A 21,204-nucleotide genomic window follows, 5' to 3' on the forward strand; every position below is an offset into this window, starting at 1 on the left:
TCACAATAAAAGCTGGAGGGGTCCTTTCAAAATGCAAGTCAAATCACATTCATGGCTGCTTTGTTTGAAATTTAAAGGGCCCTGAGAGATGTTATCTCTTTCAATTCATCTTCTTCCACATTTTACTTCCTTACTCTGCTTTGTTCCCATCTAGGGCTTCTGCACTATTCCTACAGCCACTAACAGCCTTATCTGCTTCCTAGTATACATTCAACTCCTTTAAGTCTTGTTCAAATTGTACCTTCTCATGACCATCCACTACTTCCAGAGCATTCCCACTGTCATGACTCCACTTTACCCTCATAGCAACTGCCCTCTTTTAGTATTCCGTGTAGTTTAACTTGTTCTACTGTGTACTTCCTATCTCCTCTGCTAGATTAAATTTGTCCACAAGGGTGGAAATGTTCATCTATTTTGTTCTCTCCTATATTCTATGCATGCTATGGTGTAGAGGGGCACTCAATAAATATTAGTTGAATATTGATTTTGGCCTGGCATTGTACTCTGCCATATTCTTCTTTGGGCCCTCCTGAGTGCTGACTTCAAACTCCACTAATACCAAAAACAAAACAAAACAAGAAACCCAACCAAAAAAGCCCCCAAAACCCAGAAAAAAGATCCCCTTAGGTGATCACATAGCTTTTCTACCCACTCTTCACTAATAGATAGTCCCAAGATCATTTTTAAGTCCTAAACACAACCTGTATAGATTTCAATCACAACTTCAAACTCAAATTCTTCTCCTATCCTGGGACCTATGTAGGCTAGAAGCCTGCAGCAAGAGGGAGTAGTGCAGGGCATGGTTGATTTCTCTAGTTCTCTACTTTCTGAACCCCTCCCCTCCCCTGGACCCATCCCCTTTGCTTCAGTCTCTGCCCTCCAGGAGGCACCAGAGGATAGGACCTACCATGACCTCACACAGGACACAGTTGCTGGTGCCTTCCCTGTCATCCCCTTGAGGGCACAGTCTCTCAGCTGTGTTTTCAAGGCAGGTAGTCAGCCCACCATTCCACCTGGAGATTTTCCAGGCATTAGTCAGCTCCCAAGCTACTTTTCTCCCCCTACCCCAACCAGGGTTGTGAAGGTTTGGCCCTCTCCCGGCTGAGGTGGATGGAGCTCATAGCGCAGCTTTTTTCACATTTGACTTTCTTGACCAGATCCTTTCTCCTCCTCTTTCTCAACCTTTATATTCTTGAAGCCAATGATGGGGCTCCAGAATCATGGCGCTGAGAATGGAAGAGAAGGCGAAGGGAAAGCTCCTGTTAGAGAAGAATGCCAACTTGCAAATGGAGAAAGACTCACAGAATTAGGCAATTGACACTCCCAAACCACACTGTGATAACTGATATAGGCAGGGATCCTCAGTGGATGCTAAAATAAGGCTGAAAGGGGACCAGGAGTTCATGGGGTTCAAAGAATCACACACCAGGTTAGTTATTAATCACAAAGTCAAAGAGATGCTGTCACAGTGGGAAACCTGGCAGGTATCACTGACTGAATGATCAATCTTAGTCTGAACAGTAATGGAACACAGAGATTCTCCTGTAGCCTTGGAAAAAGATGCTGAGCAAGAAGACTGTGTAGTCTTCTTACCAAAAATGCTTAGCTTAGTCTAATCATAAAAACAATCAGATAAATCCAGATGGAGTGACATTATCTTAAACAACTGGCCTGAATTAAAAGAAAAATCAATGTCATTAAAGAGAAAAAAAGGTAGAGGAATCATTTTAGATTAAGAAATTTTAAAGCCATGATAACTAAATGCGTTATGGGATTCCTATAAAAATTTTTTTTTGTGGTGCTGGTGATTGAACCCAGGGCCTTACACATGTTCAAAAATTGCTCTATCACTGAGCTACACCTCCAGCCCTCATTGTGAGATTCTTAGTTAAATCATGGACACCTCCCTCTCCAAAAATACTTCTCATACAAATAAATCCCATGAAGACGCTGTAGGAAATAAGAACGTGGCTTGATTATTAGATAATAGTGTATCAATGTTAAATATTTTGAGTGTGATGATTGTATCATGCTCATAAAAAGAATAATTTATTCTCAGGAGATATCGGAGAAAGTATTAATGGATGAAATGTCACAACGATTAAGAGAGGACAAAATAAAGGCAAAATAAGGCAAAATTTGGTAAATGTAGAGGAAGAATATAAGGTGCTTACTTTTCAACTTTTCTGCAGATTTTTAATTTATCAGACTAAAAATTTGGGGGAGGAAAGAATCATGGAACCAGCTCTCACCCATTTCCTTTGAAAGTATGCAAGTAGAGATTTGTCACCTCACTATGACATTTCATTTCATTTGTTTCTTGGTGTCTGGCTAAAACTTCAATTATATCTTATTATTTATATGTAGTCCTAGAAGTGTAACATATGTAGCAACAACAAGAACAATCTCAATATATTTGTATAGGGAATTATAGTTTATAAAACATTTCCACTTAAATGATTTCATTTTATCTTCACAACATTGGAAACAGCTAGGGAGGGTGGTATTTCTGTTCTTCCAATTTTATAAATAAAAAAAATTGAGAAGCCAGAAGTTGGAGCAATTTGGTCAAGTTCACATAACTAAGACTAGCACCTTTATCCTCCAATTGTATTTTTCTTTATTCATATTAAATTTATAGGAGGAATTTAACAAAACCATTTATTCTCTTATTACTTCTTTTTGTACCGAAAATAAGAAAGACACTGGGAGGCATCTGTTTGTCCTCACTGTGTGAGAATTGTAGATCTGCAATGATCCAGGTGGCTGTGCTCACCCCAAGAAATCAGCATGCTGGGAAACTCTCAGAGTTCATGCTGCTAAGTCACAGGCTGGTAAATTCTGCAGCCCCACCTGTGTAGGCTGGAGAGTGGGGAGGGACGTCAGTCTCCAACTTCTATGCACGCCCTTGCAGATGGGCTGCAGCACAGTGAGGAACTTACAGAAATGAATTCTCCTGAGACTGAGTCAACATGCCCCCTGAATATGGAGTTAAACCCTGTCACAATTCTAGATATCTTTCAGAGAAATGACAACTCACACAGAAGGAAGTGCACATGAGTCACAAATCCACAGCCCAAGAATACTAAGCAGCTCTGTTTTTCACCTGACAGCTGGAGTGAGCAGAAGCAGCCTCTGTTCTCTCTTTCTCTTTTTCTCTCAACTAAAAACAACATAAAGAAAAAAGAATAGAAAAACACGCTTTTGAACTTGGTGGGGTTCACAAATTTCTTGTGAGGAAGTATAATAGGCCCCAAATATGTGGAAGGCTATTGTTCCTCTTTTTCTCTTTTTGTATCTTACTAATACTGGCAATTGAACCTCTCTGTCTTCACATCTGTGAAAAATAAAGGGGTGAGGGTGACATAGAAGAGATAGTCAAACTGCATAGAATATACACATGTCCTTTTCCAGGACCTTCCCTTCCAACCAAGATTTTATGGAATGAGGTTGGGAGTCTTTGATTTCTAATGAAAGCACAAGATAAAGCATTGCATGACCTCAAGTTGGACACAGAATATAGTTTAAAGCTAGCTCTTCACATATTTTCTGCATTCTTGGCAATCTACCTTTTCAGTCTGCTCCAGTGGAGCAAGTTTTTCTAAAGCTGCTTCTCTTGATATGGATCCCAGTTGTAAAAAATATGTCAGGGCTCTGTTTCTGACAGATGTGGATCATAGATACATGCACAGCCACAGTCAGAACTTTGTAGACCTCTGTTAACTCTGGAAGAACTTTCGACCATCCTCTAAGACTCTTCAAACCTACGGCTGCATGTCAACAACCGAGAATGGTGAACTCGATAATGTGCCTTTGCTGTATTAGTTAAGATTATTCAGTTCTGCTCAAGAAAGTAAGAAACAAGAAGCTATATGCCATAGGTAGAGAAACAAGTGACTTGTGAGACACAGGCAGAATTTATATAACGTGCATGCTGAAACTAGGTGACTTAGTAAACGCCCTGTCACAGTAGCCAAAGACAAAGTAGAGAATGTGTGTGCAGATCGCAGAGAGGGGGGATGGAGAGAAGTGCTATTCACAACATGTCCCTATGCATTTTTAAAACCCATTAAACACACACAAAGCAAACAAAGACTTAATAAGGTCTTAAATCAGCTCTCTATTCTGGATCTCCTTTCTGGCTTTGAACATCCTTTCCAAAAGGAATGCAAATAGTCCTTAGCTGTGCATCAGGCTGACTGATGAGTTACAGCTAATGATTAAGTTGACTTGTCCCTGAGTCTTTCCCAAGAGCAAGTGTACTACTAATCTGGGCACTTTCTGTCTTCTGAACAGCCTTGCTCAAATCTCACAACTGATCCTCATAACCATATCACCATGGCAGAAAGAGAGTGGAACAGGTCAAACAAGAATTGAGTACATTAAGATTTGGGTAGCTGAATTCTTCCACAGGCTTCCATTCTAACCAATTATTTTAACTGCTCTTATGTCTTCCCTCTTTGCATGGATGATAAACTATGTGGTTCACACATCATAATTTGTTGCAAGTCTTTCTTTTTGAGACCTCTAGGATTACCTGGTAGTGTATTCGGAAATTATCATTGCATCAAGATAATTTGAAAAATTTATAGCAGGACTATGTAAAAAACAGTAACAAAATGATAGTTTTTTGAGTAGTCACTATGTACTAAGTAACATCCTTAGCATTTTGCATATATTATCTCAAATAATCCTCAGATTTCCTCAGATAAGGAAGCAGAGGAGGAGAGATTAGATGATGTGCCCAAGATCAATTAGCTAGAAACGAAAAGAATTGTTGAATTGTGACCCATCTAAGTCTAAAGCCATGGCCTTTCTCTTTTGGGGAAACCAAGCTGTTCCCCTATATCATTCTCACTTAGACCTTCCATCTTGTCTAAAATCTGTCCCCCATAATTTTCTCCATACCATAATCAACATCCCATGTAACTTCCTAACAGATGGTCTCCTCAACAAGAATGTAATTTCTGTAGTGCAGAATTTTTGCCTAATGTATTAATTCAGCTTCTCCTAAGGGCCTAGAACAGTGCTTGCACAAAGCAGGTATTCAGTCAAGATCAACTGAATGAATGAGTTAGTCCTCTTGCTGAGTTTTTTCTAGAGACATCCTTGAAAAGAGTCACAGACATAATATTACCTCTCAGGCTGAATAGATGAACACTGGAAATTTTGTGATTAAATAATTTAAGAGTTAGGAAGGGCTTCAGAACAAAATCCCAAGGGGAGGAAAAATGTGTTAGAAGGAAATCCCACCACCAGTTCTGTGGTTTGATCTTCCATGAACTGTAGCTTGCTACCGCCATCGGATTTTCATCATATTGTAATTTCAAGGCCTTGGATCTCTCCCATGGTTCCTTTGGAGAGGAGATCCAGAGAAAGGGGAGTTTTATATGTATGTGCGCTGTATGGGGCATTCTAGAAAAGACATTTATGTTTCCATGCTCTGGTTGTAAGGGAGGTGCTGTTCCATATGTTAACTCATTCAGATGGGTTACCTCCATTTTCAGGCAGAGAAACCAAGCCTCTCTGAGAAAAGTAACCTGCCTAAATATGCAAATTGATTGATAGCAGAGCCAAGATTTGAAGCTGTGTTTATCTCCTGCCCTGTCCACTCTGCCAAAATATTGTTCCATAATGGAGGCCCAATGAACAGAAACATGAGACTATCTACAAAGCCGAACCAGAGATGGAAAGAACTGAAGGGTGAATAAAATGGATTTCTCTTTTGATGAATTGATGCTCTGAACAGAATAAAGCATCACCTTAATAGGTCTAAAGTTTCAGTAAAAGTTTTGGTGAATTCATAGTTAAAATGAAAATAAACAGCCTTAGTAAAATTGGAATACTTTTTTCTGCCACAGGCTCAATAGGATTTGGCTTGTCTTCTTGGATATGACAATTCAGCTGTCCCAGCCTTGCAAGGCAGGAGGTAAAACTGATCTGGTGGACACCAGAGGCCCATAGGAGCATCCTGACCAGGGTCATAAATGAAGTGCATGAAATAATTTTAATTTGATATAGAGATCCTTAGGGACAACTGTACTGCCAAAGAATCACCCCTAAATGACCGTGCCTGGTCATTTAGGTGTCAGTCAGAGTGTTAGAGAGAGATCTAAAATCTGGATGCTACTCTTAGTGCAGATGAGGAGAGAGGGACGTAAGAGTATTCTGGGAGCTATTTGCCAACAGCCTGTTCTTCCTAATATCACCTTGAAATATGTTGAGCTAGACTAGATTATTAGAATGTTTCCAGATGTAAGGAAACCCAGACAGGTTTCAAGTACAGAAAAAAGAATTGGATGAGTTTCATTCATTCAATCATTCAAACACTTGTTCACTTATTCATCCAATTAATCATCCATCCATCCACCCATCCATCCATCCAATAAATATTTATTGAGCACCTGCTATGTGGCTGGGGCTCTGTTAGACTGAGAATAGAGTTTGCAGGTGTGTGTGGCCCAATATAGTGGTTACTAGCTACACATGGCCACTGAGAACTTGAAATGTGCTGGTCTAAATTACAGTGTGCACAATGGATTTCAAAAACTTAGTATAAAAACAATGTAAAGTATGTCTCCAACAATTTTTATATTGATTATATGTTGAAATGGTAATTTTTTGATATATGGGTAAATAAAATACTATTACTACAATTACTCTTACCTAATTTGTTAAACTTTTTTAGTGTGGTTAATGGACAATTTAAATTACATATGTGGCTTGCATTACATTTCCACTGTTCTACTACTTGCAGAAGATTTCTTCCTGTTACTATGTTTTTGGGGACAGGTTGAAGGCAACTTTCAGAGAAGATAATAAAAGATAAAGGCAGAAAGGCTGTTGTAGTTAAATGCTACTTGTAGGTTTTAGATAATTAAGTTTTTGTTTTGAAAATTTTATTTTGGAAGTTAAGTACCTGGGCCCCAACTATTAGAATGGATAAATATTGATAATTTGGGATGCTCCAATGTCCATTTTCTGGGTTGCATTGGATATCCTAGAATATCCATAGGTTCCTATTTTCATAAAGAAATGCTAAATATCAGATGGTTTAGGAAGAAATAAATACTCATAGAATTGGTTGTTTGACCTGACATTATGGAAATTGAGTGAAGCTAACTTTGGTCTTACCAGTCTTATTTGAAATTAAGACTTCGGAAGTGCTTTATGTTTGCTAACCTTCAAGAAGGACAAAATAAATAACTTGATCTGTAATTAGTATGGGAATATTTAATGACTCAAGAATTCTAAGAGAGTAACTAGTTTTGGCAATAAGCTGTAAATAAAAGGCAAGATTTGATTTCAAGTGTTTTTAAATTAAAATTTAATTTAAGCTTGAAAAAAACATCATATTCTTGGATCAACACATTTCTACATTAACTAAAATAGGTCTCTTCTTTTTGCCGTAATTCACAAGTGGTACTCCAGTTTACAGCCCCCTTCCATGACCACAGTTGCTCTCAATCATTTGTACCCTGGAATAGTGAAATGAGCCTGGCATTGGAGAATAACAGAAAACCAAAGCCTAAACCTCTAAGCCTGGATCATCAGGCACATAAGTACAGTGTCTACATCCAGCATGACTTATGTTGAACTTTCTCCTATCTATGATCTCAAGAGAAGATCTGATAATACATGCAGGGGATTTATGAAAATGAGAGAATTAACAAGTGGAGTTTCAGAGAGCACAAGGAACTGTCAGCGACTCTCCTGGGAGGGATACAGTGTCATAAGAAAGAAGAAATGGGATGTGGGTTTTTTTTTTCTAATTGGAAAACATGCTATCGTTGCCAGATATTGTAGCAGAGACAGATGGCATGGCAGATGCTGTGAAAGAAAAATGACTTACTACTAGGTGAACCATAAAAAATAAACAAGAAGGACAGAAGAAGAACAACACCAGCACCTCTCTGTTGTCAGGAACATCTTCCTATTGCCCTAAAATGTCTAATTGTATTCCACTGGGTTGCAGATGGCAAACAAAGCATCTTACTACTTTCTCCAGTTTGTGTACTTGGAGTTCACATTTGTTCTCTTGATAGAGCTTGCTCTAGGTCTATTGATTTTTGACAAGCATGAAAGGAAGACTGGAAGGCAAGGATTAACTGGATATATGATGCCAATATATTGTGAAGAAGGTGCTGCCAGGAATCTTTTTCTGGCTCAGTTGGTTGCTATATGACATGCAGAAGCCAGTTTATTTTAGAACACTTCCAGTTAACAATGTTTGACAGTACAGTCACACAAAGGGGATGGCTTTTAATCATGATTAAATGGAAGTTGTTCAAAATGTGTCTTAGCGATATCCAACAGAGGCACACACAGCCCTTGACATTTGCGTGGTTTATGGCTGGAGATCTCCAGCGACCCTAAGTTGTTGAATTCCATGCTTGTGGGTACTCAACCATGGAGAAGAACAAGAGCTGACATGGGCTGGACTCTCCCATTTGAAAAGTTCTCAGGTCCCTCAGGTTTAAAATAAATGGCTCAGAAAAATTATTTTAGCATGTGTTGTGACAAGGAATGGTTAAAACCAGTTAGCACGATATACAGATGTTGAAGGCCTATAGTTTTGATATATGTAGATTTAATATATGAAACTCAAACAACTATGCTTGGAAGTCCCTGTTGTATCACTTATGTTAAATGGAAATGGATTCAGTTGAGCCTGAAATAGCCAGTATGAATTGTTGAAACAAGAAAATTATGTGAGAGTCAGGTATGGTGGCTCGTAGCCGCCATAATCCCAGCTACTTGGGAGGCAAAGATCAGAAGGATTGTGGTTTAAGGCTACCCCAGGCAAAAAGTCAGTGAGACCCCCCCATCTCAACCAACAACGTGGGTGTGACATTACATGTCTGTAATCCTAGCTATGCAGGAGGTATAAGTAAGAGGATAGAGGTCAGGCTGGCCCAGGTGAAAAAACTTGAGATCCTATCTGAAAAAATAGCTAAAAGGAAAAAGGACTAGGGGCAAGGCTCAGTGGTAGAGCACCTGTGCAGCAAGGGCGAGGCCCTATGTTCAAACTCCGGCACCACCAAAAAAACAGTATGTGAATGATATGAAGGATTTTTCCTGCTATTATAGAAGAAAAAAAAAGCTGGCTGGACAAATATCTGATGATAATTTTGTCACTATCTCTGGAGAAAAAGCTGAATAAATAAATAAAGGCCATGGAGTAACATTACTAACAAAGAGCTTCGGAAGGGTTTTCAAGGGTGATTTTGATTGTACCTGACGTTTACCTTATGTATCGCCTGTGGAAACTCTAACAGTCCTCCTAAGGTAGACCACATGTACACATCCAACTTTCATGTATGCACACACACATATGACTTACAAAACCATTGCAGAAATGAATCTTAACAACACAGAATCTGGAAATGGCGGGGACACCATTTTCCCATGCAACTTTCCTCCTGGTTTTTTTTTTTTTGGCAGTACTGGAATTTGAACTGAGGGCTTCACACTTGCTAGGCAGGCACTCTGCCACTTGAGCCACTCTGCAAGCCCTTTTCAGTGTTGGCTATTTTTGAGATAGGGTCTTGAGAACTATTTGCCCAGGATGGCTTCGAACCTTGATCCTCCTGATTTCTGCCTCCTGAGTAGCTAGGATTACAGACAGGTATGAGACTCTGGCCGGCCCCCTCCTCCATTTTTTGAGGAGCAAATGCAAAGTCTACATGCCAATCCTTATCTCATTATTTTCTATTTTTTCCTATTTCCCAGACTCATATGTTCCTCTGTTGCAGTAAAATAGAAAAAAACTAATTGTAAAGAATGTGTCTTCAGAGAGGAGTATCAAACTCTAGCACTGGGCCTACCTTGGAGTTAAGTTTGAGGACACCGTTTTCTGAAAGCTAGGGCAAATTCACAGGGAAGTGACTTCAGTCTGGAACGAGCCCTGCATGAGATTAAATCCTCTGAATGAAGAAGCCTCAGAGCTGGGTGACCTGGATGGGTCCCTGGAAGGGCAGGGCAGGTGCATCTCAGTGTAAGGTGGAGGCACTGCTGAGCCAGCTACAGAAGGAACACTAGGCCATGGTCCTTGACTTCGTCAACAAGTGAGGAGTCTCTGTTGTTTGAAATCTTTATTGCTAGGCAATGACTCATTATAAAATAGCTTCCTATTTAGCTTTGTGGAATTTCATGTAAGCAACTTGGGGAAAAAGTAAATTTTCTCTGCTAGCTGAAGTTAGATAAGCACAATTACAAACTCTATCAGAACACAGCAATCTATTTTTTTAATGCTTTCAAGTTTCTTTCTAATAAATTTCAACATATAATTGGTATTTATGTAAGAGATTGCTATTATCTTGTTAATACCACATAGTTAGAGAATTCTTCCTTCTCTATGTTTTCTCTCTGAGAGACTTCTGTAATGTATCCCTCCTTCTATGTTTAGGTTTAAGAGATTCTGACAATATTTCCCTAAAATTAAAGGTAAGGGTAGGATAGGGGGGAACAAACAAAAACAACCACCAAAAAACTCCTGAAAAATTCGAGAAATTCTGCTATCCTGTAAATGTGTATAGTATAATTGTAGAAGATTGTCCCAAAGAAGAAAATAATCACTTGCCACTTAAAATCTGAAGCAATTCCAGTCTTTCACAGACTCCACTAAGTGACACTTTTGCTGACTAAATGGCCTTAGTACCATTTCAGTGTGTCATTGAGAATCTCCTGACATCATATTTTTCTTGCAATGAACACTTCTTATTCTAATAAAATGTTGATGATTTGCTTTATCGAGCACTTGATATATGCTTTGACAAAGATATACATCCTCATGTCATTTCCATGGAAAATTCCCTGACACCACTTTATAGTAATCTCCTAATTTACCTAGAATCAAGAAAGCAGAAAACTTAGGAGAAAATTATATAGATAAATTTATATATATATATGTGTGTATGTATGAATATGCATTTATATACACATATGCATGATATATATTATATGTATGATACATGACATGATAAACGATATATAATATATACATATATAACTTCTCTGTAGTTGAAAAAGAAATAAATGGGAAATATAATTTCCATAACATTTTTAGCATCAGAAATGCAACTGAGAAAAACTCATATGTACTTCAATCATTGATACTTTTCTATAACTTCTGTAACCCTATAGCAAGAATAAATCTTTACAGAACCCAATTTATTACAAGATCCTGAAATTCCTTTTGAATCATCAAAGGCAAAATTATATTTAGTGTAATTGTATGTGGATTACACTGTTGCAGTTGTTTGGAAATTGACAATCTATGCCATATTATAAAACTCAAATAACCACAGGTTCCTTTTCTTCTTTCCCTCAGTGTCTCCACTCACAGCTGCCTTGGGTGAGTAATAATCCATATGAGTGACCTTGGGTGAGTAACAACCCATATGAGTGACCTTGGGTTACTAACAACCCAGGTGAGTTCAGGCATCTGCTGGTACAACATTCTTTTAAACTTGTTCTCCCAAACCATCTTCTTCCTCATTCATCATAGGCAAAACCTGTTTTAGGAACATTTTGAAAGCTTTCACAGGGAGAAACTTAAATTACGGTTTTCCAACAATTGTAACAGGAAAGTCATAGGATGGCACAGCAACTTGAGATAAAAACCGAACTATAATGAAGTCTTTTTTGGGTGGCTGCTCTGTCAAGCCTCTGCTCACAGCACCACTTAGCACTTGTTAGCACAGATTGGAAACTAATCAGACTTGGAGTCATTAGAGAACAGATAGACCTCAAAGAATTCACTCTAAAAATAATGATGGCTGGTTTATAAACTCCCTCTCCAATTAATTTTATTGTTTTAGTTGATGAAATCACAAAAGTGAAATGAACCTGTGAAAAATTAAGCATTGTGACCAGTAGGAGCCACAAATCTAATGCCTTCAACTGAAGAAAAATAAATAAATAAATAAAAAGGAAGAAGAATAACACAGAGCATTGAACATTGGTGCTCTGGATAAATGTTCAGGTTAAAAGGCACTAGAAAGATTTTTATTTTTTGGGCTGGTGGAGTGGTAGAGCACCTGCTAGCAAGCATGAGGCCCTGAGTTCAAATCCCAGTACTGCCAAAAAATAAAAATAAAAAAAAAATTGGAATTTTTCATATTTGATCAGATTAGTTTGAATATATTTCATTTCCTACTGTGAGTAGAATAATTCCCCAAGCTAAAATCAAATAACTGAGTCTTCTAACAAATGCTTCATTTACCTTCCATGGGGGTGTTGCTGTCTGGACGATTTGCAAAGACCACATCCACATACTCCAGCTGCAGCCTCTGGAGGGAGCCCTTCAGTCCTGGGAATGGAAGCAAGAAAAACAAAACAAAATAAAAAAAAAAAAGACCAGATATGAGCACTATTAGAAACACTGAAGCTTGATTTCCTTTTAGAATTTATTTTAAGAAGAAAAAAAAAAAAGCTCAAGTGGTAGAGCACCTGCCTAGTAGGTGTGAGGCCCTGAGCTCAAGGCTCAGTACTGCCAAAATAAAAAAAATAGCATTGGATTAGTTTCAAAAATACATTGAAGAGGGCAAAGCAAGATGGCGGTATAAAACCTTCCAGTGATCATTTCTCAGGCACAAACATCAACTTGAGCAGCTTTTCACAGGTGAACTTATCTTCACAAGACCTAAGGATACCAGGTTTTAGCATAATAAAAAGAAAATAGGCACTGAGGAAGGGTGGAAGGAAAGCATGTCATCCTTTTCCCTCACTCCAAGCACCAAAGCTCTGGAGATAGATGCTACCTGCTTGAGGAAGGAAGGGGAAATCAAGTGCAGGCTTTAGGCTTGGAACCCAGTACCAGGCCCACCATGGTGAAACCCAGTATTGAGTAGAGTCCCAGAGCCACTGCCCTCAGTCCAGTGATCATGGACAAAAAGACTTTGGATCTGCCCCAGAGCTAGGCAGGAACTCCAATCTCAGTGAGTTGAGTTGGGTTCCTGCCTGCACAATTGCCAACAGTGGCACTGGTCTGGAACTATATCAGTTTCTCAGGCTGTGAGATTGGAGTATAACCCTGCTTAGTGTCAGTTTTGTCAGCCTGAGTTTCCTTCCTCAACCTTGGAGAAAGATTTCATCTGTAGGTATACAGCTTTGACTTGGAACTCAGTGCCAGGCCAGCCACAGTAAAACCCAACACTGGGCAGGATCCTATAAACCCTACCCCTGTCCAGAGCCCAAGGTCAGCACCACGCAGAACCCTGCAGCCCTTGTGAGATGGGCTTATTTTCCAATCAGCATCACTGCTAGCAGGCTGCATTGATGTCAGGCCACAAACAGACCACACTATCAGGCAGGCCATGGCAGCATGGACCTTGGTGTTGGTTCTGTGCTTCATTGGTCTCAGCAAGCTATAGGTTCCAGGCACACTTGGTACTTAGAGCTGAATCCTCTATGGTGAGGCCCAGCATTTGGCAGAATTCCATGGTGCCTGGCCACAGGTCAGTGATTGTAGATGAGATGTGTGGGCCTGCCCTGGCCCCAAGCAAAGGCTAGCAGACCCAAGCAAGTTGGACTACCCTCTCTAAGTACTTGCCCAGTTCATCATGTATAGCATACCCACTACAGATTTGCAAGGAACTTGGGCTAGGGGCACTCTTCATTGCTGAAACACAATGATAACACACCAACTGTGGACTCGTGGCAAACCTGAACTAGCACAATGTAATGCTGTAACAGTGGCACAGGATCAAACTCAGAATTTCTGGAAGATACAAGCAAAGCCAAATTATGAAGACTGGAATAAATAAAACTGTTGTATGTCAACAAGCACCAAGAACTTTCAGAACACCATGTCCTACCTCAAAATAAGGTGCCAAAACTGACCATAAGGCAGTTGATATATGTGATCTGCCAGACAATTCAAAATAGCTGTTTTAAGGAAACTTAATAAACTTCTATAAAACACAGAGAAACATGTAATTTATCAAAGATGTTTAACAGAAAAAGTAAAATAACTTAAAAATCACTCCTGGAGCTGAAAATTACAATAAATGAAATGAAAAACTTATCAAACATAAGAATTGATGAACTTAAAAACAGGATATTTGGAAATTCCCAGAGGAAAAGAAAAGAGAAAAAAATAATAAAGAATAAAGAAAGTTTATGGGAACTTTGGGACAGTGCTAAAAGAACAAATATTCGAAAGCTGAGAGTATGTATCATCATCAGACCTATCTTATAAGTGCTTATGGGACTTCACACTAATGAATAAGAAGAAAACATTGGCAGGTATAAAAGATACTGGTTGAAGTCACTATCTAGACAAATTTCTCTACTATTGAAAACATGGCACATAAAACATCTTTGTATGAAGTCTAAAAAACAAAATAATGTAAAATAACAGTAGCTACATTGATATTTTGAAATATAGGCCATCTAAAAGATGCAAAATAGAACATCAAAAGTTCAAAATATAGAGAAAAATAGAATACAAGTTCAGAGTTTTTTTTCTTTCTCTTAAAAATCTTTATGATCAAAGTAAAGGTGCTATCACTTTAAAATAACTGTTACAATCAAAAGGTGTTTTTGTGTGGTAACCATAAAGTGAAAATCTAGAGGAGACACACCAAAAATAATAAGCAAAGAATCAAAATACACTACTAGAGAAAAATCACTTAACCACAAAAGAAGACTGAAAGAGAGAGAGGAAGAAAGAAGTAGCTACAAAAAAACCTTAGAAAACAAGTAACAAAATTGCCATAGTAAGACCTTACCTATTGATAATTACATTAAATGGAAGTGGATTAAATTATCCAATTAAAAGACATAGAATTATTAAATGAATAAAAATAAAATAAAATAACTAAATAGGGCTTACAAAAAAGCTCATGTAAGCATGAGTTTTACAAAAAAACTCATTACTGTAAGGACAGGCAAAGACTAAAAGAAAAAGGATGAAAAAAGATAGTCTAGGCAAAGGGAATTCAAAAGAGAGCAAGTATAGCTACACCTAAACTGAGTAAAATAGACTTTAAATCAAAAGCTGCTAAAAAAGACAAGGCAAGCCATTTTATAATGATGAAGAAGTCAATTTGGCAAGAGGAAATAACTCTAAATATGTATGCAGTCAGTATCAGAGCACCCAAGCATACAAAGAAAATATTAATAGGCCTAAAGGTAGATATAGACTCCAAAAATATAATAATAGCTGGACTTTACCCTTCCCCCACCTTTCAGCAGTGTAAAGATCACCCAGAAGTAGCAGAGTTAAACTTACCCTAGGCCAGGTGGATCTAACAGAGCATTCAATAAAATATCTGCAGAATACACATTTTTTCTCAACAGAACATGTAACGTTCTTCGGGATACATCATATGATAGGCCACAAAACAATCTTGACAAATGAAAACAACTCCAAAATCATATTAGGTATTCTTCTGGATATAATGCAATAAAACTAGAAATCGATAGTAGGGGCTGGAGGTGTGGCTCAAGTGGGAATACGAATCCCATACTACCAAAAAAATAGTAAGAAAAGCTTAGGAAACTATACAAATACATGGAAATTAAACAACACATTCTTGAGCAATCCACAGATTAATGGAAAAATTCAAAAGCAAATTGAAAAAACTTTTGAAGCAAATGATAACGGAAACTAAACATGCCAAAACCTCTGGGATATAGCAACATCAGTACTGAGTAGGAAGACCATAGCAATCAGTACCTAAGTGAAAAAATAGAAAGCTCTCAAAAAACCACCAATTATTAAGCCTTAAGGAACCAGAAGAATAAGAAAAACAAACAATAAAAGTTAGTAGAAGGAATGAAATAATAAAAGTCAGAGCAGAAATAACTGAAATAGAAAATTTAAAAAAGCAATATAAGAGTTCAACAAAACAAATAATTGGATATTCAAAAAGACAAAGAAAATTGACAAACCCTTAGCTAGACTAAAAAAAAAAGACAGAAGACACAACTAGATAAAATAAGAGACAAAAAGGAGATATTACAACTAGCACTACAGAAAAAGAAAAGATAGAGACTATTATAAATAACTATACATCAATAAAGTTGATAATCTGGAGAAATGGATAAAATCCTATACACATACACCTTGTAAAGATAGAATCATTAAGAAACAGAAAACCCACACAGACAAATAATGAGCAATAATATTAAATCAATAACAAAAGTCACCTCTCAAAGATAAAAAGCACAGGAATCTGTGGTTTCATCATTACTAAATTCTATCAGGCATTTAAAGAAGAACCAACACAAATACAACAGAGTTAAGTTATTTAAAAAAACTGAAGAAGAGGGAATTCTTCCAAACTCTTTCAGTGGGACAAACATTACCCTGAAATTGATACCAGACTAGGATGCATATGCACATACACACAACACACACACACACACACACACACACACACACACACACATGCACACACAGACATACGCACACACACAACACACACAGACATACGCACACACACAACACACACATATGCACACACACACACACACACACAAGCTACTGGCCAATATCCCTTATGAACACAGATGTAAAAATCCTCAACAAACTACTAGCAAACTTAATCTAACAGCACATGAAAAAGATCATACCCCATGATCAAGTGGCTTTCATTCCTAAGATGCAAGGATGGCTCAACATATGCAAAATCAACATACCTGATACATCACATCAACAGAATGAAGGACAAAAAACACATGATCATCTTAATAGACACAGGAAAAGTACTTGGTAAAGTTCAATGTCCCTTCATGATAAAAACTATGAATAAATTAAGCATCTTAACAGAATAAGGTCCACATATGACAAGCTCACAGTTTACATCCTACTAAATGGGGGAAAGCCAAAAGCTTTCTCCATAAGATCTGGAACATGACAAGCATGTCCACTTTCACCACTTTTATTCAATGTCGTATCAGTAGTCCCAGCTAGAATAATCAGGCAAGAGAAAGAAATAAAGGGTATCCAAACTGGATACTAGAAAGTTAAGTGTCACTGATTAAAGATGAAATGATCTTGTATGTAGAAAAACCCAAGGAATCTATCAAACCCCCCTAATTACAGCTAAAAAATAAATTTAGCAAAGTGTCAGGATGCAGACTTAACAAAGAATCAGTAACATATCTATATGCCAATTGTGAGTTATCTGAGAAAGAAATCATGGTTGCAATAGTTACCAAAACCAAACAAACCAAAGCTAAAACCAAAACCAAAAAAAATCCCACAAAAAATAAAAACAAAAACCCCACCAAGAAATAAACTTAACCAAAGAGGTGAAAGGGCTCTACAATGGAAATTATAAAACATTGATAACTGAGATTGAAGAGGACACACACCACCACAATATGGAAAAACATCCCATGTTCACAGATGGAAAAAAATCAATATTGTTAAAATGTCTCTCTTACCCAAACAGATCTACAAATTCAATTTAATCCCTACCAAAATACGAATGACATTATTCACAGAACCAGAAAAAGCAATCTTAAATTTATATGGAGACACTCACCCCCTACCAGGATAACCAAAGCAATGTTGAGCAAAAAGAACAAAGCAGGAGTCATTACACTACTTGATTTTGAAATATACTACCAAGCTATAGTGATTATTATAGTTTGGATCTGAGATGTCCCCCAAAGAATCACGTGTTGAAGACTTGCTCCCAGTAGGCCCCTCCTCCTACAGTCTCTAGCTCATCTCAATAGTCTGTTCAGTTATTACCCCATAGGTGTAATCCACTGATAGGGCTAGAGTCCTCATGATCCAATCATACTGCATTTGAGACTACATCCCTCTCCCATGCCATATACCAAAAATCAATTCAAAATGGATTAAAGATTTAAATGTAAGACCCGAAACTATGAAATTACTAGAAGAATATGTTGGAGAAATGCCTCAGAACATTGGAATGAACAAGGACTTTTTTTGGCTAAGACTCCAAATGTGTAGGAAACAAAAGCAAAAATAAACAAATGGGATTATATCAGACTGAAAGCTTTTGTATAACAAAGGAAACTACTAACAGAGTGAACAGACAATAAACAGAATACATCTGATAAGGGGTTAATATTCAGAATATCTAAGAAAGTCAAACAATCCAATAGAAAATCATCTTCTTCACCATCATTTTCCTCCTCATTACCACCATCCAATGGGCATTACATTGAAATACATTTCTCAAATTAAGACATGCAAAATTCTCACCATCAGTAATTATCAGGGAAATGCAAGTGAAAATCACCAAGATATATCACCTCACTCCAGTGAGACTTCTATTATCAAAAAGACAAAAGAGAAGAGCTGGTGGGGAAAGGGGAACCCTGACCCACTGTTGGTGGGGATGTAAATTAGTATAGCCATTTTGGAAAACAGTATGAGTTTCCTTAAAAAACTAAATAGAACAACCTTATGATCCAGAAATCCCAATACTGGTTATATAACCAAAGGAAATGAAACCACTACGTTGAGGAGAAGTTTGTACTCCCATGTTCTTTATAGCACTATTTATAATAACCAATAAACTGAATCAAACTAACAGCCCATCAACTGCTAAATGAATAAAGAAAATGTGATTTTGGATATACATAAAGATCTCACTTAAGTGGAAGTTAAAAATGTTGATCTCATAGACGTTAAGAGCAGTGCCCATCAGAGGCTGGAGGGAGCACTGTGGACGGGGCGATGGGAAGGGCTGGTTAGCAGGTACTAAGTCAAAGTTAGAAGAAGTAAGTGTGGTGTTCTACGGCTCAGTAGAGTGATCAGCAAGAACAATATGTGCTACATATTTTAAAAGAAACTAGAATAGATCTTGAATGTTTTTACCACAAAGAAATGATAAATGTGTAAGGACCTTGATTTGAATTGTATACAATGTATACGTGCATCAAAGCATCACATGATACCTCAAAAATCTGTACAATTTTTGTGTCAATTAAACATTTACATAACGAATAACAAAAGGCCCATTGAAAACAGTGATATGTTAATATACTTTACAGATAGACTAAAGGATGCTGGGGGTGTGGTTCAAGTGGTCCAGTGGGAGGCTCCAAGTTCAAACCTCAGTACGGATTAAAAAAATGTGTATATTTATACACTGAAGAAAAGTCTTAGTACCCTCTCAAGGTTACTAGCACTCCTACTGGAGAATACAAGTTTAGTGATGCTCTTTCACGGTGACTCACATGACAATATCCAGAAGCAAAGTTCAGAATAAAAAGCAGCTTCTTATCAAGAGTTTTCTTTCCTTTGTAGAGAATGCAAATTAATATTTATGTTCTGAATTACTTAATGGCCATATAGTGAGATGGAGTTGTATTCGGTGCACATGAAACCCATTAAAATAGTGTAAGTCAGAAGAAAATGACTATCTTAGCTCCATTTAATGTACACATGAATTTTAACAGTAAAATAGTGAGAAAATACTCAACATTTTATAAATTCTCCTAATGTTTACAGAACCTAAAAAATATAACTGAGTTTTGCCATTTCTATTATTCTCCTTTCTTTTGTGGAGAAACAAAAACATTAATATCCATAAAGACTTAAGAGATAATATAAAGGAAAGAGTGAGGCCTAAAAAGAAAATCTGGAACCAATAGTCTATGTTTCAGCTCCAACCACTTGGTCAAATTCCTATGAGTAATCAGAAATTTTTAATTAATTTCAGTAAAATTAATACATCCCTGAAATAGAACACATTATGCATAATCTTATGCAACCAAAAGCAGGGCAGTGCTCAAGAATCATTTTATCTCATTTTCATGAGGCACAGCATTTCCTTATCAGCCTCTTTAATTCCTTAGGAACACCGGAGGTTTTTCTCTTTTTATTATAAGCATAAAATTAATTGCCTGTTAAATGAAGCTCTTATGAATTTAAATTTGGTTCATTTAAACTTGATTTTCAAACTGGTTTATTGGACAGCCACAATTACTTTTCTGACAGGAAAATGGAGTGCTTGAATATAGCTCCGGAAATATTTTCCATTCATTGAGAAAGGATTGTCTACCATGGCACTTGTTCAAAGCTTTGATGAAGAGATTAGGGCAGACAGGTGTTATGAGGACTCATGCTTGCTCTTCCAAGATCACCGTGACTCTCAGGGTTGAGATAGCACCAGCAATGTCAAGTGGTAGTTTGAAATTAAATTTACCTTAAAAAGTACTGGATATGAGCCACGTCAGGGAAAAATTATAGGTAAGGCATAGCCAAGCAAACAAATACCAAGGTTTGAAAGGTTGGCACTCTGTACCCTGGCATGCTTGGGACTTTCTACATTTCACGTGATTTAATTCTGTAACCTGTAGTGGAACTAACAAAACTTACCACCTTTAGAATTGATGCTCTAGAGATTGTTGTATAAGACATTTGACCCAATGTAATGTGGTAATTATACAGTGGACTTCACGTCTGAAAACCTTCAGAGGGAGAGAGGCAAAGACTAAATGCCATACATTTTCTCTGGACTCCTAGATTTTGCAGAGAGGCAGAGTCATTTAATTTCTGGCCCGATCTGGCACTAGAAACGAGTGTCTTCCCTTCTAAATGACCCCCTTCCCCAAGCATGCTTCTTCCACATAGCCCTGTGTTTGCTGAGAGTAAGTAGAAGCTAAGAGTAACTTGGCACCATTGTAGCACCACACTCGGGATCAGACACAAGCCATTACTACTCCATGTGTCAAGAATGTATTGAGTCCCAAGACAGTCTTCATCCCCAAGGAGCCAACACATGAAGCACGAGGTTTGAGAGAGCCAGTGTACTAATTTGAGCTGGTGTGAATGACCTTGTGATGTCTTTTAGCTTCTTTGCACCTCAGTTTTCTTATCTGTCCAAAGATGAAATGGAGCTAGAAGGACTCTCTTCCTCTCTCCCTCCTCCCTCCTTCCCTACCTCCTGCCCTTCCTCCCTCCCTACCTCCCGCACTCCCTCCCTACCTCCCTTCCTTCCTTCCTTTCTTCTTCCCTCTATTTATTTAGACAGGTGTTTCTATGTGCCCAGGCTTCCCCCACCACACTCAGCATAAATGATCTTTCTTCTTTAATCTTTCATGTGACTGCAAACCAAATCAAGACATCCTAGATTTTCCTATTTGGATGTTTAATCTTATAGAAAGAGGTAATCATAACAATATAACGACATGTTCAACAAATGCCTCCTTAAGAGCCAATTAGGATTTTGTTCCAATAAACAAGCAGTCACGCATGTTTTA

At 37.7% G+C, this 21,204-nt stretch overlaps 1 protein-coding gene and 1 long non-coding RNA gene across 6 annotated transcripts in view; one reads left to right on the forward strand and one right to left on the reverse strand.

The window, feature by feature from the left end:
* Kcnab1 (potassium voltage-gated channel subfamily A regulatory beta subunit 1) overlaps positions 1-21,204 on the reverse strand; it is a 388,256-nt gene that overhangs the window by 36,986 nt on the left and 330,066 nt on the right. For all 4 annotated transcript variants that reach the window (XM_074073924.1, XM_074073925.1, XM_074073926.1 and 1 more), the window contains one exon: positions 12,227-12,313. In XM_074073924.1, coding sequence (XP_073930025.1) covers positions 12,227-12,313 — 87 coding nt within the window. The remainder of the gene's footprint in view (positions 1-12,226; positions 12,314-21,204) is intronic.
* LOC141423307 (uncharacterized) overlaps positions 1-21,204 on the forward strand; it is a 45,848-nt gene that overhangs the window by 9,222 nt on the left and 15,422 nt on the right. The window contains exon 2 of one of the 2 annotated variants that reach the window (XR_012448065.1): positions 11,333-11,432. This is a non-coding gene — a long non-coding RNA (uncharacterized lncRNA). The remainder of the gene's footprint in view (positions 1-11,332; positions 11,433-21,204) is intronic. The other variant, XR_012448064.1, reaches the window with a different exon arrangement.

The sequence above is a fragment of the Castor canadensis genome, chromosome 5 (genome assembly GCF_047511655.1).
Source record: "Castor canadensis chromosome 5, mCasCan1.hap1v2, whole genome shotgun sequence".
In the NCBI taxonomy this organism is placed as follows: domain Eukaryota; kingdom Metazoa; phylum Chordata; class Mammalia; order Rodentia; family Castoridae; genus Castor; species Castor canadensis.